At 44.6% G+C, this 24,943-nt stretch overlaps 1 protein-coding gene across 2 annotated transcripts; it reads right to left on the reverse strand.

Moving 5' to 3' along the window:
* Positions 1 to 4,861: 4,861 nt before the first annotated feature.
* On the reverse strand, positions 4,862 to 23,536 carry klf11a (Kruppel like factor 11a). Of its 2 annotated transcripts, XM_084149628.1 has the most exons (4): positions 23,354 to 23,536; positions 21,201 to 21,452; positions 5,731 to 6,694; positions 4,862 to 5,584 (listed from the first exon to the last, which is right to left on the reverse strand). In XM_084149628.1, the coding sequence occupies exons 2-4, from the start codon at positions 21,426 to 21,428 to the stop codon at positions 5,298 to 5,300; spliced, it is 1,479 nt and encodes a 492-aa protein (XP_084005754.1). In that variant the 5' UTR covers positions 21,429 to 21,452; positions 23,354 to 23,536; the 3' UTR covers positions 4,862 to 5,297. The 2 variants fall into 2 exon arrangements, with proteins under 2 accessions (XP_084005754.1, XP_084005753.1); XM_084149627.1 differs by lacking the exon at positions 23,354 to 23,536 and having other exon boundaries at positions 21,201 to 22,169.
* Between the last annotated feature and the right edge of the window lie 1,407 nt (positions 23,537 to 24,943).

Below are 24,943 nucleotides of genomic sequence, written 5' to 3' on the forward strand. Positions count from 1 at the left end.
CCGCCACTACGCCTACGGATGTAATCCATACTGTTGATGTGGCCAGCTGGCGTGTTTAGCAAACCTACATTTTAATTAGTCGACAAAATGAGGCTAAACGTTTAAATGGCTGTAGTTAGCTAGTTTTGTTCGTTCTCTATCTAGCTTTTAACAGGGTTTACAGGAGGGATGTTTGTTTACAGTACATGGCAGACAAAAGCCAACTTTCCCAAGTTGCTGATACTTTGTTACTCATTTACTGATATTTTAAGCACAAAGAACCCCTCCCCGAAAAGAACTTGCAAGATTGGTATGCCTTTACCAATCTTTTCCGTAGTTAGCTTGCTACGTTAAATTCAACTAGTTGCAGAGGGCCATCTCAAACATGACAATTGGAAATAAATAAATGATGAAAACAATTTCTATGGATGAAACAGTTGTTTTACATATATTTTGGTTTCATTCAAGTCATTCATATACATATTTTGACACTGCTCGTTTGTTTTGTCAGCTGCTGCTGGGAGCAGAGTCAAAAGTAGACAAAAGACTGAAGACAGTGAAGTTGGCCCATGATGTTCTGTTGGAATTAAACTCATCTCCATCTATTGGTTGGGAGGTAAGGTTGCACAGAAAACTAAGAGGAAGGTTTGTTATTTGTCTTACCACTGATTACTTTATTGAAATACATATCTGCAGTTCGACTTTGATAGTGATAACATTTATTTCTAACAAATTGTTGCTGTTGGACAGAATATATATTTTTATGGGTGTGTATGTGTTTAGCTAACACTCATAGACAAACCAAAGACTGAAATTATTATGCAAACGCATTCTCAACCTTACATAACCTCGGCTATCCCCCTTTGCTGAATGAAAGGACAAACCATATTTAATCTTCTCGTTGTAACAGATGGGATAATGGGACAATTCTGAGTACAACGCATTTCTCATCCCTGGATTGAGGTACGTTTTCCGAGACATACAGTGAGCTCCAAAAGTATTGGGACAGTGAAATGTTTTGTTGTTTTGGCTCTGTACTCCAGCACTTTGGATTTGAAATGATACAATGACTATGAGGTTAAAGTGCAGACTGTCAGCTTTAATTTGAGGGTATTTCAATCCACATCCATATCGGGTGAACGGTTAGAAATTATAACACTTTTTGTACAGGACCGAGTTTGGGAAACCCTGTTGTAGGGGACCAAAAGTGTTGGGACAAATTCACTCATGTGTAGTATTTTGTCACATATTCCTAGCACGCAATTATTACATCAAGCTTGTGACTCTACAAACTGGATGCATTTGCTGTTTGTTTTGGTTGTGATTCAGATTATTTTGTGCCCAATGGAAATGAATGCTAAATAATGTATTGTGCTATTTTGGAGTCACTTTTATTGTAAATAAAAATAAAATGTTTCTAAACACTTCTACATTAATATGGATGCTACCATGATTACGGATAGTCCTGAATCAATCGTAATTATCAGGGGAGGTTAGTATTTTTTATTTTTTTTTGGGGGGGGGGGGGGGGGGTGATATTTATTACATTTACATTTTAGTCATTTAGCAGACGCTCTTATCCAGAGCGACTTATGCCTCTGACTTTCTCACTCATCATTATTCACGATAAATTCAGGACTATCTGTAATGATGGTAGCATCTACATTAATGTAGAACAAATTGAGTAGAAGTGTTTGGAAACATTCTATTATTATTTGCAATTTAGGGGGGAGTAGTGGTGGCTATTCATTTACATTTACATTTTAGTCATTTAGCAGACGCTCTTATCCAGAGCGACTTACAGTTAGTGATTACATATTTTTTTTTTATACTGGCCCCCCGTGGGAATCGAACCCACAACCCTGGCGTTGCAAACACTATTCAGCATGATAAATGTCCATTGGGGTGGGGGCAGGGTAAATGTCTGTAGGGGGGGGGGGACAAGGTATCAGGCTAGTGGTGGCTATTCAGCAGCGTGATGGTCTGGGAGGAGAAGCTATTGGCCAGTCTGTTAGCTTTTGCCAGGAGCCCATGACTGCCTGCGTCTGAGTGATGGAAGCAGGGAGGCTGCCTTCCTGCGACACCTGGTGTTGTACAGTCGTGGTCAAACGTTTTGAGAATGACACAAATACTAATTTTCACAAAGTCTGCTGCCTCAGTTTTGATGATGGCAATTTGCATATACTCCAGAATGTCATGAAGAGTGATCAGATGAATTGCAATTAAACAAAAAAACATTTCCACTGCATTTCAGCCCTGCCACAAAAGGACCAGCTGCTGTCATGTCAGTGATTCTCTCGTTAACACAGGTGAGAGTGTTGACGAGGACAAGGCTGGAGATCACTCTGTCATGCTGATTGAGTTAGAATAACAGACTGGAAGCTTTAAAAGGAGGGTGGTGCTTGAAATCATTGTTCTTCCTCTGGTTACCTGCAAGGAAACATGTGCTTTGCACAAAAAGGGCTTCACAGGCAAGGATATTGCTGCTAGTAAGATTGCACTTAAATCAACCATTTATCGGATCATCAAGAACTTCAAGGAGAGAGGTTCAATTGTTGTGAAGAAGGCGTCAGGGCGCCCAAGAAAGTCCAGCAAGCGCCAGGAATGTCTCCTAAAGTTGATTCAGCTGCGGGATCGGGGCACCACCAGTGCAGAGCTTGCTCAGGAATGGCAGCAGGCAGGTGTGAGTGCATCTGCACGCACAGTGAGATGAAGACTTTTGGAGGATGGCCTGGTGTCAAGAAGGGCAGCAAAGAAGCCACTTCTCTCCAGGAAAAACATCAGGGACAGACTGATATTCTGCAAAAAGGTACAGGGATTGGACTGCTGAGGACTGGGGTAACGTCATTTTCTCTGATGAATCCCCTTTCCAATTGTTTGGGGCATCCGGAAAACACCTTGTCCGGAGAAGACAAGGTGAGCGCTACCATCAGTCCTGTGTCATGCCAACAGTAAAGCATCCTGAGACCATTCATGTGTGGGGTTGCTTCTCAGCCAAGGGATTGGGCTCACTCACAATTTTGCCTAAGAACACAGCCATGAATAAAGAATGGTACCAACACATCCTCCGAGAGCAACTTCTCCCAACCATCCAAGACAAGTTTGGTGACGACCAATGCCTTTTCCAGCATGATGGAGCACCTTGCCATAAGGCAAAAGTGATAACTAAGTGGCTTGGGAAACAAAACATCTACATTTTGGGTCCACGGCCAGGAAACTCCCCAGACCTTAATCCCATTGAGAACTTGTGGTCAATCCTCAAGAGGCGGGTGGACAAACAAAACCCCACAAATTCTGACAAACTCCAAGCATTGATTATGCAAGAATGGGCTGCCATCAGTCAGGATGTGGCCGGGGGACAGATTGCAGAGGTTTTGAAAAAGAAGGGTCAACACTGCAAATATTGACTCTTTGCATAAACTTAATGTAATTGTCAATTGTTTTATTATTTATTTTACCTTTATTTAACTAGGCAAGTCAGTTAAGAACAAATTCTTATTTACAATGACGGCCTACACCGGCCAAACCCGGACGACGCTGGGCCAATTGTGCGCCACCCTATGGGACTCCCAATCACGGCCGGTTGTGATACAGCCTGGAATCGAACCAGGGGGTCTGTCTGTAGTGACGCCTCAAGCACTGAGATGTAGTGCCTTAGACCGTTGCGCCACTCGGGAGCCCAATAAAAGCCTTTGACACTTATGGAATGCTTGTAATTATACTTCAGTATACCATAGTAACATCTGACAAAAATATCTCATAACACTGAAGCAGCGAACTTTGTGAAGACCAATACTTGTGTCATTCTCAAAACTTTTGACCACGACTGTAGGTGTCCTGGAGGGCAGGCAGTGTGCACCCAATTGTGCGTTTGGCTGAACGTACCACCCTCTGTAGCGCCTTGCGGTCAGCGGCGGCGGAGTTGCCGTACCAAGCTGTGATGCAGCCCGACAGTATGCTCTCGATGGTGCTCCTGTAGAACACTGTGAGGGCCCTCGGGGACAAGCCGAATTTCTTCACCCTCCTGAGTTTGATTAGTCGCTGTGGTGCCTTTTTCACCACGGTGTCCGTGTGGTTTGAACATTTCAACTCCTCAGAGATGTGTACGCTGAGGAACTTGGACGTTTTTGACCGTCTCCACGGAGGCCCGGTTGATGAGGATGGGGGCGTGCCCAACCTGGTGTGTTGTGTGTCCATAAAGTTACGAACTGGAAACCTGAAAAAGCTTTCCTTTATTCACACACATTGTAAATTATTTATTTCCACTGAGTGGCGCTGTTGTCCTATATTTTAGTGGGAGTGCTTACATGGACCTTTCAATATTTTGCTTTTGTGAATGTCGGTCAGTAAGGCAAATGGGCGGGTACTGTGTTAGCCAGTTAAAATCCTCTGATCATATTCCAGCTGAACGGTTGTTTTCCAATTGGTCGCGCCCCCCTTAGCACGCTAAAATACTGCAATGTGATTCGAGGAACGTTGTTACTGGGTGGTGTGGGGAGACTGGTATTCGAAATCAAACGGGATCGAGCGCGATTGTGTAACAGAAGACGCAATAATATCGTCAACACTGCTGAGATTGAGAAATAGCAAGCGTTGGGTGTTTCATCATTATGTTATTGAGAAAATATAGAGCAGACTACCAAGTTTAGTAGTGTATTTTATTATGGGGAAAAAACAATGGGACAATTGCCTACATTGAATGCTAGTAAAACTACACATTGGTACAGCACTTTTCAAAAAATGTGACCATGGCATATGTATAGAATTTATTCATAAATGGATTACCCAATTATTAGTATGGTGATGCTATATAAAGTGGAGTATTTATTAAGTAATAATATACTGTATCTGTAAAAAAAAACAATCAAGCTATCAAAATCAGCACTTTTTAAAACAAATATTTATTAATAAATATGCAAAGCAAGAAAGTAGGTAGTATCACAGTGAGGAATAATGTCCACTTACACATTTTAAAATATCAATAACATATATTCAATAAATGCAGATTGGAATACACAACATTCATATATAGATATTCATATATACATATTTATAATCACAGAGACATAGTAAGAGAGAAGCGCGATGCAAAGGCTTTGGCAAAAAGAGTGCATACATTTTGCTAAACATTACATACTGTATACATATTACACATTGAAAGTACAAAACAAGCATAATAAAAAAAATCCAGTGCAAGGTCAGTTTGTATCTGTCAATGAATGAGTAGCAGCCTATTGTTTTTGTTTCATTTAAACCCTGGTCTTGTGTGGTTGGTGGTGGGATATTGTCCTGAGATGACCGTACGGCCTGAGACCCAGCTAGTTGGGGGAAGGAACCAGCACACTGAGAGGACTGCTGGAGCCACTCAACGGACCCTTAGATGCCGCCATCTTGTTGACTTCAGCCGGCCACGTGGAGGTCCTCTTGGTGGTCATGTGTCGGCGAGCATGCTTGGTCAAGTGGTCGCTGCGCATGAAGCGCCGATCGCAAATGTTACACACAAACTTCTTCTCGCCGGTGTGTGTTCGCCGGTGGCGGGAGAGCTCGTCGGAGCGGGCAAACTTCTTGTCACAGCCCTCCCAGTGGCAACTGAATGGTTTCTCACCTGGACGGCATGGGAAAAATGGAAGCCATAAGTACATCAGTGGAAGACAACCCACTACCTATTCAACATGACCATTAATCAAATTACCATTGGTTAGAATATCCAGTAAATTGTCTTAACACGTGTCGTGGGGAGGTAGTACCTACCAGTGTGAGTTCTGAGATGGGCCTTGAGGTGGGAACTTTTGAAGTAGGTCTTCTTACAGCCCGGGAAATTACAGACGTAGTTCCGTCTGCGGGAGATGTCGGCTTGTGTGGCATTGCTACTCTGCCCTGAGGGCATGTAAACTGGAGCTGGGGCCAGGGGCAGGAGCTTGGTGTTCCCGAGGGTCATGACAGTCTGTTGGCACAACGAGGCCTGGGACACAGGTGACTGGGGAACCACAAACATCACCGTCCCCCGAGTCACTGAGGAGCCCACCAGCTGCAGCGGCTGGGGGAAGGAGGATGGTGACTGGGCTAGTATGGGCTTGGGCCCCCCCTGGGTCTGCATTTGGACCGGGCCCTGGTGGACAAACGCAGAGATCATCCCTGTCCGCCCGTTGACTGGAAACACCTGGCAGAGGACCTGGGAGCTTGGGATGGGGGGCGAGGACCTGGAGGTGGCTGTGGTCTGGGATGGGGACCTTAGGGTGAGAGGACTGGAGGGGCCTGTGCTGCTGTTAGGTGAGGATGGACTAACGTCCTTCTCTACCTTAACACACGGACCAGTGCTGCAGCTTTGTGGTTCAGTCTGCATGGGAACGGTCTCGGCCAAAGAGGCTGCTGTAGGGTTTCTGTTGGAGGTGGTGTGCTGTATCCCTATGAGGGACTGAGGTGGAATGTTGATGCTGTGCTGTGAGAGGGCCCTGTCAGCAGTGTGCCGGATAACGCTGGTCACCATGGCTCTGCTGGGTACCTCTTGAGCTCCAGAGCTCTCTAAGAGGGGGGCCGTGCCAGGTTGTTGGCCCAAGGGAGGGGCATTCCTGTGGGGCAGACCTGCACAGAGTCTTGGCCGGGTTAAGACTGGTCTGGGGCCTGAGCTGGAGCTGGCCAATGAGGTGGTGGTGGTGAGGACAGCTGTGGTGGAGGAGGTCTCGGCCAAGATGGGGCTCTGAGGGGGGGTCATGCACTGGAAAAAAGAAAGAGAAACATGAATTAAAGCAGGAGTCCGCAGGTCGTGGGTGACCCTATGCCGCCCCATTTCTTGTGTAGTGTTTTCACTTTGAACAAAAACAAGGGGGTTGAGCCCTGAGCCGCCTTGGGCTGGCCTTCTGGGCTAGGTGTGTCTACGCTAATACCGCCTACTCGAATGACCCTGCTGCCCCGGAGTCCGTGTTGCCAACTTAGCGACTTTGTTGCTATATTTAGTGAGTTTGCAGACTCCTACAGACACTTTTACTGGTAAAATGATCTAGTGACAATTTCAGCTACTTTTCAGGCTGCCTTTGGGGAGTTTTGACACAGAAGGTTTCTATGATTTTCATAGCATTTAGCGACTTTCCCCACTCAATTCTGCCACAAACAAGAGTGGGAGAAGCTGTCTGTGCAACAGAAGTCACATCAATGGTGCACACAGAGGCAGAGAAGCACAAGGGGAGGGGTTGTGTGACAGGAGAGGGGGCGAAGTCAGGGACTGCAGCTGTTCCGCAGCAAGGCAAATTGGTGCTGTGATGTCGTCGCAGCAACGTCATCTAGCGACTTCTAGCTTATTCGAGGAGCCAATAGCGGATCTCACTGAAAAATAGTTGCCATTTTCTGTTATGCTTTGTGATTCAATAATTATTTGGTTGGTAATCAACAAAATAATTAGCTATGTTTGCCTATTCAGCACACTGCCTGCCTATATACAGCATTGATAAAATAAAAGAAAATTTTATTTGCCACATGCGCCGAATACAACAGGTGAATACTTACAGTGAAATGCTTACTTACCAGCCCTTAACCAACAATGCAGTTTTAAGAAAAATAAGTGTTAAGTAAAAAATTGATAAGTAAAAAATAAAAATAATTAAAGAGCAGCAGTAAAATAAAATAACAGTAGGGATGCTATATACAGGGGGTACCGGTACAGAGTCAATGTGCGGGGGCACAGGCTAGTCAAGGTAATTGAGGTAATAGGTACATGTGGGTAGAGTTAAAGTGACTATGCATAGATCATAAACAGAGAGTAGCAGCAGCATAAAAGAGGGGGTGGGGTGGGTGGGGACATTGCAAATAGTCCGGGTAGCCATCATTAGCTGTTCAGGAGTCTTATGGCTTGGGGGTAGAAGCTGTTAAGAAGCCTTTTGGACCTAGACTTGGCGCTCCGGTACCGCTTGCCGTGCGGTAGCAGAGAGAACAGTCTATGACTAGGGTGGCTGGAGTCTTTGACAATTTTTAGGTCCTTCCTCTGACACCGCCTGGTATAGAGGTTCTGGATGGCAGGAAGCTTGGTCCCAGTGATGTACTGGGCCGTACGCACTACCCTCTGTAGTGCCTTGCGGTCGGAGGCCGAGCAGTTGCCATACCAGGCGGTGATGCAACCAGTCAGGATGCTCTTGATGGTGCAGCTGTATAACTTTTTGAGGATCTGAGGACCCATGCCAAATCTTTTCAGTCTCCTGAGGGGGAATAGGCTTTGTCGTGCCCTCTTCACGACTGTCTTGGTGTGTTTGGACCATGATAGTTTGTTGGTGATATGGACACCAAGGAACTTGAAGCTCTCAACCTGTTCTACTACAGCCCCGTCGACGAGAATGGGGGCGTGCTTTCCTGTAGTCCACAATCATCTCCTTTGTCTTGATCACGTTGAGGGAGAGGTTGTTATCTTGGCACCACACGGCCAGGTCTCTGACCTCCTCCCTATAGGCTGTCTCATAGTTGTCGTGATCAGGCCTACCACTGTTGTGTCGTTGGCAAACTTAATGATGGTGTTGGAGTCGTGCTTGGCCATGCAGTCATGGGTGAACAGAGAGTACAGGAGGGGACTGAGCATGCACCCCTGAGGGGCCCCGTGTTGAGGATCAGCGTGGCAGATGTGTTGTTACCTACCCTTACCACCTGGGGGCAGCCCGTCAGGAAGTCCAGGATCCAGTTGCAGAGGGAGGTGTTTTAGTCCCAGGGTCCTTAGCTTAGTGATGAGCTTTGAGGGCACTATGGTGTTGAACGCTGAGCTGTAGTCAATGAATAGCATTCATTCAATGAAAAATTATCACGTAGGTGTTCCTCTTGTCCAGGTGGGAAAGGGCAGTGTGGAGTGCAATAGAGATTGCATCATCTGTGGATCTGTTGGGGCGGTATGCAAATTGGAGTGGGTCTAGGGTTTCTGGGATAATGGTGTCGATGTGAGCCATGACCAGCCTTTCAAAGCACTTCATGGCTACAGACGTTGAGTGCTACGGGTCGGTAGTCATTTAGGCAGGTTATCTTAGTGTTCTTGGGCACAGGGACTATAGTGGTCTGCTTGAAACATGATTCCTACCTAGTGTGAACTACCCACCAGAACGACTGAATACCCAGCATGGTCAGACAAGTTAACAATGGCTCATCTGCATGACATATCGGTAGACTATGGGCCATCAAGTCATAGGATGTACATTAGCATTACACATGTTACACTGGTTACAGCACAATACCACATCCTATGTATGTAAAAGACACGGTTGTGACTGGCTTATTTGGTGGTAATGTCTTCCCTCCCCCCATTCAGCTGTAGTTAACAACCCACTAGAAGACCAGTTCTTAAAGCCTTTAGCCGTATCCTTATTCTACTCCTCCTCTGTTCCTCTGGTGATGTAGAGGTTAACCCAGGCCCTGTAGCCCCCAGTATCACTCCTACCCCCCAGGCGCTATCATTTGTTGACTTCTGTAACCGTAAAAGCCTTGGTTTCTTGCATGTTAACATCAGAAGTCTCCTCCCCAAGTTTGAGTTATTCACTGCGTTAGCACACTCTGCCAACCCTGATGTTCTAGCAGTGTCTGAATCTTGGCTTAGGAAGGCCACCAAAAATTTAGAAATGTCCATTCCAAACTACAACATTTTCCATCTAGATAGAACTGCCAAAGGGGGCGGAGTTGCAATCTACTGTAGAGAGAGCCTGCAGAGCTCTATCATACTATCCAGGTCTGTGCCCAAACAGTTTGAGCTTCTACTTCTAAAAATCCACCTTTCCAGAAATAAGTCTCTCACTGTTGCCGCTTGCTACAGACCCCCCCCTCAGCCCCCAGTTGTGCCCTGGACACCATATGTGAATTGCTTGTCCCCCATCTATACTCAGAGTTCGTACTGCTTGGTGACCTAAACTGGGATATGCTTAACACCCCGGCTGTCCTATAATCTAAACTAGATGCCCCCAATCTCACACAAATTATCAAGGAACCTACCAGGTACAACCCTAAATCCGTAAACATGGGTACCCTCATAGATATCATCCTGACTAATTTACCCTCTAAATACACCTCCGCTGTCTTCAACTAGGATCTCAGCAATCACTGCCTCATTACCTGCGTCCGTAATTGGTCCGCAGTCAAACGACCACCCCTCAACACTGTCAAACGCTCCCTAAAACACTTCAGCGAGCAGGCCTTTCTAATTGACCTGGCCCAGGTATCCTGGATGGATAATGACCTCATTCCGTCAGTAGAGGATGCCTGGATGTTCTTCAAAAGTGCTTTCCTCTCCATCTTAAATAAGCATGCCCCATTCAAGAAAATTCAGAACTAAGAACAGATATAGCCCCTGGTTCACCCCAGACTTGACTGCCCTTGACCAGCACAAAAACATCCTGTGGCGTACTGCATTAGCATCGAACAGCCCCCGCGATATGCAACTTTTCAGGGAAGTCAGGAACCAATATACACAATCAGTTAGGAAAGCAAAGGCTAGCTTTTTCAAACAGAAATGTGCATCCTGTAACTCCAAAAAGTTTTGGGACACTGTAAAGTCCATGGAGAATAAGAGCACCTCCTCCCAGCTACCCACTGCACTGAGGCTAGGAAACACTGTCACCACCGATAAATCTACGATAATCGAGAATTTCAATAAGCATTTTGCTACGGCTGGCCATGCTTTCCACCTGACTAACCCTACCCTGGCCACCAGCTCTGCACCCTCTGCTGCAACTTGCGCCCCCCCCCCCCCCCAAATCAGCTGGGCTAGACAATCTGGACCCTTTTCTTTCTAAAATTGTCGCAACCCCTATTACTAGCCTGTTCAACCACTCTTTCGTATCGTCTGAGATCCCCAGAGATTGGAAAGCTGCCGCGGTCATCCCCCTCTTCAAAGGGATGACACTCTAGATCCAAACTGTTACAGACCTATATCCATCCTGCCCTGCCTTTCGAAAGTATTTGAAAGCCAAGTTAACAGATCACCGACCATTTCGAATCCCACCGAACCTTCTCCGCTATGCAATCTGGTTTCCGAGCTGGTCATGGGTGCACCTCAGCCACGCTCAAGGTCCTAAACGATATAATAACCGCGATCGATAAAATACAGTACTGTGCAGCCGTCTTCATTGACCCGGCCAAGGCTTTTGACTCTGTCAATCACCGCATTCTTATTGGCAGACTAAATAGCCTTGGTTTCTCAAATGACTGCCTCGCCTGGTTCACCAACTACTTCTCAGATAGAGTTCAATGTGTCAAATCGGAGGGCCTGTTGTCTGGACCTCTGGCAATCTCTATGGGGGTGCCACAGGGTTCAATTCTCGGGCCGACTCTATTCTCTGTGTATATCAATGATGTCGCTCTTGCTGCTGGTGACTCTCAGATCCACCTCTACGCAGACGACACCATTTTGTATACATCTGGCCATTCACTGGACACTGTGTTAACAAACCTCCAAACGAGCTTCAATGCCATACAACACTCCTTCCGTGGCCTCCAACTGCTCTTAAACGCTAGTAAAACTAAATGCATGCTCTTCAATCGAACGCTGTTTGCACCCGCCCGCCCAACTAGAATCACTGACTTAGAATATGTGGACAACTACAAATACCTACGTGTCTGGTTAGACCGTAAACTCTCCTTCCAGACTCCCATTAAGCATCTCCAATCCAAAGTTAAATCTAGAATCGGCTTCCTATTTCACAACAAAGTCTCCTTCACTCATGCTGCTAAACATGCCCTCGTAAAACTGACTATCCTACCGATCCTTGACTTCGGCGATGTCATTTACAAAATAGCGTCCAACACTCTACTCAGCAAATTGGATGTAGTCTTATCACAGTGCCATCCGTTTTGTCACCAAAGCCCCATATACTACCCACCATTGTGACCTGTACGCTCTCGTTTGCTGGCCCTCACTACATATTCGTTGCCAAACCCACTGGCTCCAGGTCATCTATAAATCACTTCTAGGCAAATCCCCGCCTTATCTTAGCTCATTGGTCACCATAGCAACACCCACCCATAGTATGCATTCCAGCAAGTATATCTCACTGGTGATCCCAAAAGCCAACACCTCCTTTGGTCGCCATTCCTTCCAGTTCTCTGCAGCAAATGACTGGAATGAACTGCAAGAATCTCTGAAGCTGGAGACACTTATCTCCCTCACTATCTTTAAGCATCAGTTGTCAGAGCAGCTTACCGATCACTGCGCTGTACACAGCCCATCTGTAATTAGCCCACCCAACTACCTCATCCCCATATTGTTATTAACATTTCTATTTATTTTGCTCATTTGCACCCCAGTATCTCTATTTGCACATCATCTTCTGCACATCTATCACTCCAGTGTTAATACTAAATTGTAATTATTTTGCACTATGGCCTATTTATTGCCTTACCTCCATAACTTTCTACATTTGCACACACTGTATATAGATTTTCTATTGTGTTATTGACTGTACGTTTTGTTTTTGTTTTTCCATATGTAACTCTGTGTTGTTTTTATCGCACTGCTTTGCTTTATCTTGGCCAGGTCGCAGTTGTAAATTTCTCAACTGGCTTACCTGGTTAAATAAAGGTGAAATAAAATAAAAATCACAACCAGACTGCGAATTACACCATGGCATTTGGGGGGTCTCTGTATTGAATGCACGCACTCGCATATACATTTTTTATGGCTCTAATAATAAAGATGTCATTTAAACGGTAAACATGTATTACCTTTTAATGTGGCATGAACACAACCAGACATTATATTTTCATCTGATTGTCTAACAAATCATTTCAAAAAGTAGTTACGTCCGTCCACTCCCAAATAAATCCAGATTCTAAACTGGATGTACTGTATACTTGCGCCATTTGATGAATGAAAGTAGACATCTGTTACAAAACACCAAAAAGTGTGCCTAATGACATTCAGCGATTGCCATTGATTAGGCCTACATTAATTGATGCAGCTTGTTGACAAACTGAAAAATGTTTGTAGCCTGAAAAATCAGGACACCTGAAATAGGGCTGAAACTGTCCCAGGAATAATGGGATGGTCACCCTAACACACACGGTCAACTTACTAAACTAGGCTACAATGTGTATTACCATGAACTTCAAATGGGCCTACCAGTAGCCAGTGATGCGTTTAAAAAAAAAAAGGTGTATAAACTAATTGCCGGCCGTGGTGAAAAAAGTAACGCTCCCTATACTTTCAATGCATTATATATTTTTAAAGGTGGGTAAATGGCGTTTACCCTACCTTAGGCCTACACCACTGCCAGTAGCCTACCCTTTCAGCCAAGGCAATTTTAAACACATGAACACATGCAGAACAGGTATCCTACATTCAATATAATACAAGAGTTGAATTAAAACATGTTTTACACCCTAGTTATGAGTTGTCCATAATTCATGAGTTAATGCCTGGAGTCTTCACAGATCGTGTGACATAAAACACTACCTTTCTTTCCTTACATTAATGACATTTAGGACAGTGTTATTTGTCATTATTAAGCATTTAACAATTGAATTAGAACATCGAATTTACTTTATCCCTGTACAAATGATGGTTCTTGGAGATCTCGGAAAGTGTAACTATGCCTGTAACATTTCATTATGTGAAAACAGTTCTCATGGGCACACACATTAAAGAAAATGTAGGTCTATCCCATTGCAAAATCAAATGCTTCTAACCTAAAGAGTCAACTGTCTAGTGATATTGTTGACCTCATCAGCTGATCCAGGAAAGAAAACAACTATTGATAAAAAATGATAAAGCTAAATTGTCTATTACTTCTGGCCACGGATGGCACAGAGAACACCAGTACCCGCACGCACCTGGAAAAACAAAGCAATGAGCGCTCTAAACAGCTGACTGAGAAAAGCAAACAATGATAAATCAACGGCTAAATCTAATGCATTGGAATAAAGGCTATTTTTTATCAAGGAAAACCAATTGCGAAAATGAGGAAGGAGGTCTACAAAGGAAAATCTATGCGTAAAGGAGCTCAGCTGAGGCTGAAATTCAGCACAACTGGATGGACAGCACCGCCACAGAAATAAATGGTTTAAACCATGACAGAGGTGGAAGAGGTTGGAAGAGTTTCAAATGTACCACTGTAATTTACATTGACAACCCTGGAGAGCATTGAAGATGTGATTGAATTCATAAAACGTTCTCACTATAATGTACTCATATTCTATCAATATTATGTTATCAAAATCAATTTTATTTTGGCATATGCATAGGATACAGTGGGATGTACAGCATATGGGAATATGACATTGCATTGTACCGTGTACTATTGAAGTAACAATTTGTTTAAAGTTTTCCCAATGTCAACCTTTAATGCACAGGATAGCTTGGACCTGTTGGATGGAGGAAACAAAGTCAGGATAGCTTGGACCTGTTGGATGGAGGAAACAAAGTCAGGATAGCTTGGACCTGTTGGATGGAGGAAACAAAGTCAGGATAGCTTGGACCTGTTGGATGGAGGAAACAAAGTCAGGATAGCTTGGATCTGTTGGATGGAGGAAACAAAGTCAGGATAGCTTGGACCTGTTGGATGGAGGAAACAAAGTTAGGATAGCTTGGACCTGTTGGATGGAGGAAACAAAGTCAGGATAGCTTGGACCTGTTGGATGGAGGAAACAAAGTCAGGATAGCTTGGACCTGTTGGATGGAGGAAACAAAGTCAGGATAGCTTGGACCTGTTGGATGGAGGAAACAAAGTCAGGATAGCTTGGACCTGTTGGATGGAGGAAACAAAGTCAGCCATAGATGTGAACATCCTAACCCTTCAGCTACACTACATGCGTCGCCATCAGCAGTGTCCATGTGACGTTCTACCTGCAACACCAGAAACCAACATTTTAATTCAAGATAGAATTAAGGTGCGCGTCAGCCATTGAGAATTTACCCTCTGTAGCAGGGCCGTAAGGATGCATTGCGGTCATACCGGCTCTGATGACCTAGTAGGGGGTGAAAAGTGGGAACCAGGTACAGCACATAACAGTTTGTGGCCTGTAGGTGAGAGACCTGGCAACAGAGTGGTCATTCCAAGCTGCTGTGTGTGGCGAGTACTGGCCTCCCGTGATCTGCTGCAGCACTTTTTAGGCTTTATTACTGGGAGCTGGTAGCTAGCTGTATATGTCCTGCCTTGTATGTGTGTTTTAATTTAAGTTCTACAAGTGTTCAGTTGTCATTGTAATTGTCCCATTTCTTTTTAGAAATCAGTAATTTTTTTTCATTTTTAATTGCGAATTCAAATGAAAATGTGGATTTTTACATAACAGAGATTTCTGGTCAGTTTTTTTATCATGCAGCAAGTAGTCCAAGTCATCCATGGTTCTGTTACTCCGGCAGTGTTGATTGGACAGAAAAAATATCACTCAAATATATTGAAATCCCTTATTAGCGCAAGTGTCAATGGCCTTTCCAAACCAAAACAGTCAGAATACAGAACATGTTAGTTAGCTAGCTAGCTAAGTAGCCGTGTTAGCTAGCTAGATCATTGAACACACTACGGTTAGTAGCTGATGTAGCTAGCAGGCTAAAAACGCAACCCAACACTTACAGTGCATTCGGAAAGTGTTCAGACCCCTTTACTTTTTCCACATTTGTTACGTTGTTACGTTACAGCCTTATTCTAAAATTGATTAAATAAATACAAATCCTCATCAATCTACACACACAATACCCCATAACGATGAAGCGAAAACTGTTTTTAAAAAACATTTTTGCAAATGTATTACAAATAAATAACAGAAATACCATATTTTGCTATGAGACTCGAAATTGAGCTCAGGTGCATCCTGTTTCCATTGATCATCCTTGATGTTTCTACAACTTACAATCACTGGCCATTTTAAGAAATGGAACACTAGTCACTTTAATAATGTTTACATATCTTGCACTACTCATCTCATATGTATATACTGCATTCTATTCTATAATATTCTACTGTATCTTAGTCCATGCCGCTCTGTCATTGCTTGTCCATATATGTATATATTCTTAAATCCCATTCCTTACCAGTTTTGTGTGTATTGGGTATAATGTTTCTGCCATCGTCTCTTATAACCAAAAAGAGCTTCTGGATATCAGGACAGCGATTACTCACCTCGCATTGGACGAAGATTTTTTCTTCAACGAGGCGGTCGCGAAGGATATCCTACAGACACCCGACAAGGCCCAGATCCCCGTCATTCGCGTGAGGAAGAGACGGAGATATCGCGGACGCAGATCCGGGTGCCTTGTAAGGATCCGACGGCGAGCGAGTAAACTGCCTCTTCCATCAATCCTATTAGCCAACGTTCAATCTTTTGAGAATAAAATGGACGATTTAAGATTACGGTTATCCTACCAACGGGACATTAAAAACTGTAATATCTTATGTTTCACGGAGTCGTGGCTGAACGACAACAATGATAACATTCAGCTAGCAGGCTATACGCTACATCGGCAGGACAGAACGTCTGACTCTGGTAAGACAAGGGGTGGCGGTCTCTGTATATTTGTAAACAACAGCTGGTGCACAAAATCAAATACTAAGGAAGTCTCGAGGTTTTGCTCGCCTGAGGTACAGTATCTTATGATAAGCTGTAGACCACACTATTTACCAAGAGAGTTTTCATCTATATTTTTCATAGCTGTCTATTTACCACCACAAACCAATGCTGGCATTAAGATTGCACTGAATGTACAAGGCCATTCATCAACAGGAAAACGCTCATCCAGATGCAGCGCTCCTAGTGGCCGGGGACTTTAATGCAGGGAAACTTAAATCCGTTCTACCTAATTTCTACCAGCATGTTAAATGTGCAACCAGAGGGAAAAAAACTCTAGACCACCTTTACTCCACACACAGAGACGCATACAAAGCTCTCCCTCGCCCTCCATTTGGCAAATCTGACCATAACTCTATCCTCCTGATTCCTGCTTATAAGCAAAAACTGAAGCAGGAAGCACCAGTGATTCGGTTAATAAAAAAGTGGTCAGATGACGCAGATGCTAAGCTACAGGACTGTTTTGCTAGCACAGACTGGAACATGTTCCGGGATTCTTCAGACAGCATTGAGGAGTACACCACATCAGTCACTGGCTTCATCAATAAGTGCATCGATGATGTCGTCCCCACAGTGACCGTACGTACATACCCCAACCAGAAGCCATGGATTACAGGAAACATCCGCACTGAGCTAAAGGGTAGAGCTGCCGCTTTCAAGGAACGGGACTCTAACCCGGACGCTTATAAGAAATCCCGCTATGACCTCCGACGAACCATCAAACAGGCAAAGAGTCAATACAGGTCTAAGATTGAATCATACTACACTGGCTCTGACGCTCGTCGGATGTGGCAGGGCTTGAAAACTATTACAGACTACAAAGGGAAGCACAGCCGCGAGCTGCCCAGTGACACAAGCCTACCAGACGAGCTAAACCACTTCTATGCTCGCTTCGAGGTAAGCAACACTGAAGCATGCATGAGAGCACCAGCTGTTCCGGATGACTATGTGATCACGCTCTCCGTAGCCGATGTGAGTAAGACTTTTAAGCAGGTCAACATTCACAAGGCCGCAGGGCCAGACGGATTACCAGGACGTGTACTCCGAGCATGTGCTGACCAACTGGCAAGTGTCTTCACTGACATTTTCAACATGTCCCTGACTGAGTCTGTAATACCAACATGTTTCAAGCAGACCACCATAGTCCCCGTGCCCAAGGACTCTAAGATAACCTGCCTAAATGACTACCGACCCGTAGCACTGACGTCTGTAGCCATGAAGTGCTTTGAAAGACTGGTCATGGCTCACATCAACAGCATAATCCCAGAAACCCTAGACCCACTCCAATTTGCATACCGCCCCAACAGATCCACAGATGATGCAATCTCTATCGCACTCCACACTGCCCTTTCCCACCTGGACAAGAGGAACACCTACGTGAGAATGCTATTCATTGACTACAGCTCAGCATTCAACACCATAGTGCCCTCTAAACTCATCACTAAGCTAAGGATCCTGGGACTAAACACTTCCCTCTGCAACTGGATCCTGGACTTCCTGACGGGCCGCCCCCAGGTGGTAAGGGTAGGTAACAACACATCTGCCACACTGATCCTCAACACGGGGGCCCCTCAGGGGTGCGTGCTCAGTCCCCTCCTGTACTCTCTGTTCACCCATGACTGCATGGCCAGGCACGACTCCAACACCATCATTAAGTTTGCCGACGACACAACAGTGGTAGGCCTGATCACCGACAACGATGAGACAGCCTATAGGGAGGAGGTCAGAGATCTGGCCGTGTGGTGCCAGGACAACAACCTCTCCCTCAACGTGACCAAGACAAAGGAGATGATTGTGGACTACAGGAAAAAAAAGAGGACTGAGCACGCCCCCATTCTCATTGACGGGGCTGTAGTGGAACAGGTTGAGAGCTTCAAGTTCCTTGGTGTCCACATCACCAACGAACTATCATGGTCCAAACACACCAAGACAGTCGTGAAGAGGGCACGACAAAGCCTATTCCACCTCAGGAGACTAAAAAGATTTGGCATGGGTCCTCAGATCCTCAAAAAATTCTACAGCTGCACCATCGAGAGCATCCTGACTGGTTGCATCACCGCCTGGTATGGCAACTGCTTGGCCTCTGACCGCAAGGCACTACAGAGGGTAGTGCGTACGGCCCAGTACATCACTGGGGCAAAGCTCCCTGCCATCCAGGACCTCTATACCAGGCGGTGTCAGAGGAAGGCCCTCAAAATTGTCAAAGACTCCAGCCACCCTAGTCATAGACTGTTCTCTCTGCTACCGCACGGCAAGCGGTACCGGAGTGCCAAGTCTAGGTCCAAAAGACTTCTCAACAGCTTCTACCCCCAAGCCATAAGACTCCTGAACAGCTAATCATGGCTACCCGGACTATTTGCACTGCCCCCCCCACCCCATCCTTTTTACGCTGCTGCTACTCTGTTAAGTATTTATGCATAGTCACTTTAACTCTAACCACATGTACATATTACCTCAACTACCCCAACTAGCCGGTGCCCCCGCACATTGACTCTGCAACGGTACCCCCCTGTATATATAGCCTCCCTACTGTCACTTTATTTTACTGTATATATAGCCTCCCTACTGTCACTTTATTTTACTTCTGCTCTTTTTTTCTCAACACTTTTTTTGTTGTTGTTTTATTCTTACTTTTTTTGTTTAAAATAAATGCACTGTTGGTTAAGGGCTGTAAGTAAGCATTTCACTGTAATGTCTGCACCTGTTGTATTCGGCGCATGTGACCAATAAAATTTGATTTGATTTGATGTTGTGAAATTGTTAGATATTACTGCACTGTCGGAGCTAGAAGCACAAGCATTTCGCTACACCCGCTATAACATCTGCTAAACACGTGTATGTGACAAATACAATTTGATTTGAACTTGATTGGAGTCCACATGTGGTAAATTCAATTGATTGGACATGATTTGGAAAGGCACACACCGGTCTATATAAGGTCCCACAGTTGACAGTGCATGTCAGAGCAAAAACCAAGCCATGAGGTGGAAGGAATTGTCCATAGAGCTCCGAGGCGACAGGATTGTGTTAAAGCACAGATCTGGGGAATGGTACCAAACAATTTCTGCAGCATTGAAGGTCCCCAAGAACACAGTGGACTCCATCATTCTTAAATGGAAGAAGTTTGGAACCACCAATATTCTTTCTAGAGCTGGCCGCACGGCCAAACTGAGCAATCAGGTGAGAAGGGCATTGGTCAGGGAGGTGACCAAGAAACCGATGGTCACTCTGACAGAGCTTCAGAGTTTCTCTGTGGAGATGGGAGAAACTTCCAGAAGGACAACCATCTCTGCAGCACTCCACCAATCAGGCCTTTACGGTAGAGTGGCCAGATGGAAGCCACTCCTCAGTAAAACGCACATGACAGCCCGCTTGGAGTTTGCCAAAAGGCACCTAAAGACTCTCAGACCATGAGAAACCAAGATTGAACTATTTGGCCTGAATGCCAAGCATCATGTCTGGAGGAAACCTGGCACCATCCCTACGGTGAAGGATGGTGGTGGCAGCATCATGCTGTGGGTATGTTTTTCAGCGGCAGGGACTGGGAGACTAGTCAGGATCGAGGGAAAGATGAACGGAGCAAAGTACAGAGATCCTTGATGAAAACCATCTCCAGCGCGCTCAGGACCTCAGGTTCACCATCCAACAGGACAACGACCCTAAGCACACAGCCAAGACAACGAAGGAGTGGCTTCGGGACAAGTCTCTGAATGTCCTTGAGTGGCCCATCCAGAGCCCGGACTTGAACCCGATGGAACATCTCTGGAGAGACTTGAAAATAGCTGTGCAGCGACGCTCCCCATCCAACCTGACAGAGCTTGAGAGGATCTGCAGAGAAGAATGGGAGAAACTCCCCAAATACAGGTGTGCCAAGCTTGTAGTGTCATACCCAAGTAGACTCAAGGCTGTAATCGCTGCCAAAGGTGCTTCAACAAAGTACTGTGTAAAGGGTCTGAATGCTTATGTAAATGTGATATTTCCGTTTTTTTTTTGCTTTGTCATTATGGGGTATTGTGTGTAGATTGATGAGGGGAAAAAAACAATTTAATCCATTTTAGAATAAGGCCGTAACATAACAAAATGTGGAAAAAGTCAAGGGGTCAGAATACTTTCTGAATGCATTGTACCTAACGTTACCAGTCCATGAGAATGGTGGCCATATCTGCGTCACTCTTCCACCTTTCAAAATTAATTCCAATGTTTATCCTGTTTATGGATTGGTCATGAACAGTCTTTCTCGCTTCTTTTTCTCTTTTGGGGTCAAGTTTATTCAGATCCAAGAACAGATACTTATTGGCTTCGTCTGCTCTGTTTGTTTTTGGCAGCTGTAACGTTAGATTGCAAGTGAATCTCCAGCTCTGGGTCAGCAGGGTCATTCGAGTAGGCGGGATTAGCCAGACACACCTAGCCCAGAAGGCCAGCCCAAGACGGCTCAGGGCTCAATCCCCTTGTTTTCGTTCAAGAAGGTTGTCCACGACCTGCGGATTCCTGCTTTAAACATTTTAACTCTCAAATGTGACACAAATGCATTCAATTCTCTATTCCAAAAAAGGTCATTGTAGTTTTGATTAAAATGGCAGCCGCAGGTTAGTCCCAACCAATCATTTTTCTATACTCCGGATACTAGACTAACTACGTTGGCATAGAAACGTGATATTTTACAGTAGAAATTAAAACCACTGAGGCCTACATAATGGGATTCCACTCACCAGTGATGAGAGTGCGATCAGGTCCTTGGGGGACTCCATGCTCTCAGGGTGCAGGAGGAGAGAGTCGCAGGAGTCAGAGGTAGGGGTCAGGGGGCGTGACTTGGGGTTTGCTGACCTTTGACCCCAGGAGCTCATGCTGACGAGCGCCTCGGCGGCCTCCAGGTCGTGGTACTCAAAGGTGCTGCAGCAGGTCTGCTCACTGTCGTGCCTGTTCCTCTCCATCATCATCACCCTGATGTCCGTTAGATCAGCCTGAGGGAGGAATGGAGGCCACAGGGAAGATGCACCACCAAACACCATCTTTGTCCCTAATGGAACCCTATTCCCTATATAGTGCAGTACCTTTGACCAGAGCCCTATGGGCCATTAGATCAGACGGAGGGTGGAAAGGAACGAGGCCACAAGAAGGATGCACCATTAATCAGCCCAGAAATCGGGTCAGGCAATACTAACATGCACTAGTCTATTTATTCCCCCATCCCCCCACCCCCTAAATAAAGATAATTCTGTGCACAAACTCAAATATAGACAGGCCCAGTGGGCTAAATATGTACCAGCCCATCTGGCATTTGCCCGAACTGCCCATTAGCCAGTCCACTTCTTATCACAATTACAGCTCAATAGCTTCTGATGGCTGCATACTCTTTCAACACTGACATCTCACTAAATATCTCTAGAGTCCTACTACTGCAATGGTTCCCTCAGATGGTTTTAGTCCAAGTCATGAACCATTAAAGCCTCAAAATTGTGGAAAACACATATAAACAGTAGTCAATGAACAAGGGTTGGGTATTCTTCTAGATGTGCATGTAGCTATGTAGTGCAGTTGGCTGTCATCCGCTGAATGCTCAGCTGCACGTAGTGAGGCTGCTAGCTGCTTTAGAGGAATGGAGAGATGAAGAGAGAGGGACCCCATTGCAACGCTAGGCTAACGGCAGCCATTTGAGCGGGTGGGTGGTGGGTGGCGGGTGGGTGGGTGCACCCAATCCTCCCAGTTCCCAGTAGCTCACATAACATTGGACATCACAAAAAATAGACATGTGAGTGATGTCCTACATCAACAAAAAGCCACAATAGTTGATGTGATTAACATGCAAAGACTGTGGTGCATGGAGGGGGTGTGGGCTGCATCATGAAGTATTGGGTTGAGTTGAGAACCCCCTCTTATTTAACTGTGCTTGAGGACACCCCTCAGCAATAACAACCAATGTTGACACCAATGAAAGTAGCTCATAATCCAAATCCAATCTTCATCCAACATAGATCTGCTCTTATCAATTAGCTAATCAATTAATCAATCTTCAATTTATGCCCAAAATGTTCAACCAAGCAGACTGTGATAAATGTCTCATAGCAATACAGCAAACCGTCACAGTAGTCTAGTTGAGCCCCACTAAAATGCAAAATGAGATGTACAGTTCCATTTGGCTTTTAGGGGCCACAGTAATGGCAATTACAATGAAATGAAATTGTATTCGTCACATACAGTTTACAGCAGGTATATAAGGTGCAGCGAAATTCTTATGTGCTAGCTTCATCAACAATGCAGTACATTAATCAATAATAACAATAAAAGTAAAAAAAAAAAAACTAGTAATGTAATAGGTATTATGCATAGTAATAATGGACTGTATTTACAAATATAAGGTGGGTAACGTTAAAATATAAGGTGGGTATCGTTAGTGACTTGGTCACGCTGTAGAATAAATAGTATATAATTAGAACAACAGCGTTGACTGTGTGTTTTGTGAGTTCTGGGTGCGTGCTTGTGTAACAATGCGTGTGTAACAATGTTGAAAAAATTAATACAACGGAACAATGCGGTGATAAAAAGCGGATACAATGTAGCAATGTGTGATCACACAGTCGATACAGTGGCCGTTGCGCAGGGATACACTAGTTTCATTCTGACTTTAAATAAACCAGACTGTCTGGGCTAAAAAATATAACGTTCAACTTGGGCTGCTTGCTTCAATGCATTCAATTCAACTTACATAATATATATATATATATATATATATAGGTGTGTGTGTGTGTATGTATGTATGTATGTATGGCACTTATCGATGGGTTTGAAATACCTGAAGATAACATCACTGATAACTTTACAATTAGTTAATTAGCCAATTTAAAGTAAAAATCTATCAACTTACCCGACAAGATTGCTATGAATTCGGGGGTGATGTAAAAGTCAGCATATGGAAAGTATGAGTAAAAAAATAATAGTCGAGACAGTAGCAATGCAACCACTCAATGAGCCCTGAGCACACAAGTATTCCCGCTGCCAATAGTTGAGACTGGCCTTAGCTGAGTGAATCAAACCCGGAGACGAAAAAAACAGAAACAAAATTCAGAGCAGACTGGCGGGTGGTAACATGTTACCAATCAAAAACAAAGGTGTAGCGAGCGCCGTCCAATCAGAGCGCAGGCAGCGCGTGATCAGTACGTGACTGCGTCGCGATTGGAGCAAAGAGGGTGCGTGGCTGTTGGAAGGCGTGTCAGAGTAAACCCGGTGGAGTCAGCGGTGTCAGAGTAAACCCGGTGAACTCGATGCTCGAGAACTAGGGGAAAGGTTGAAACGGCGAATCGTGAGATACTTGCACGCGTCTGGCTTGCGTTGCAAGGGGAGCGCGCGCTAAGCGGGCATGCGCAAAATGGGGGACGCACAAAGATTTGAACAGGGAATCTGCAGAATACAATACGTTGGCTTCGAAAATAAAGAATTAGCTGTGTTTAAAAATAAATAAATCCGATAACATGTTATGGCGTCTAAATTGTTTCATTATAGATTAGTGTAATTACAGTGTAAAAATCTGGGGTATAAATGCCTGTTACTCAGTGAATAAGTGTAAATAAATGTTGTGAATCAATCGGGGTCATAAAATTCATATTAGAGATTTGACATTTATTTTAGAGATATAGTAATAAGATTATAAAATTAGGCTATGATGATATTTTTCATTTTCTGATCTATGGGTGAAATATAAATGGAGCTTCATTGTCATGAAATGCATCTATACCCTATACATTTTTTTGTTTTGTTTTTTATTCTACTAGGCAAGTCAGTTAAGAACAAATTCTTATTTACAATGATGGCCTACACCTGCCAAACCCGGACGACGCTGTGCCAATTGTGCGCTGCCCTATGGGACTCCCACTCACAGCCGGTTGTGATACAGCCTGGAATTGAACCAGGGGGTCTGTAGTGACACCTCAAGCACTGAGATGCAGTGCCTTAGACCGCTGCGCCACTCGTCAATACATTTACATTTCAGTCATTTAGCAGACGCTCTTATCCAGAGCGACTTACAGGAGCAATTAGGGTTAAGTGCCTTGCTCAAGGGCACATCGACAGATTTTTCACCTAGTCGGCTCGGGGATTAGAACCAGCGACCTTTCGGTTACTGGCACAACGCTCTTAACCACTAAGCTACCTGCCGCCCCACAATACCCACAGTAAACATAAAAAATCCCACAATCTTTTGAAGTAAATAATCAAATTATGCAGCATGATAAAACAGGATCACAGAGTAGTGTATGGAAGAATAGAAAATACCAACAAAGGGCCTTTGAGAGACCCACAGAAAAACTACTAAAATGCACAAATTACTGAATTTATAATTTACTGAAATGTAATTTATATATATTTAAAAGTATATTTAAATGTTAAATGTACACCTTTTCCTCCAGAACAACCTGAATTCTCCGGGGCATGGAAACGTTGCTCAATTGGTATCAAGGGA

Source organism: Coregonus lavaretus (genome assembly GCF_964263955.1).
Source record: "Coregonus lavaretus genome assembly, chromosome: 31".
In the NCBI taxonomy this organism is placed as follows: domain Eukaryota; kingdom Metazoa; phylum Chordata; class Actinopteri; order Salmoniformes; family Salmonidae; genus Coregonus; species Coregonus lavaretus.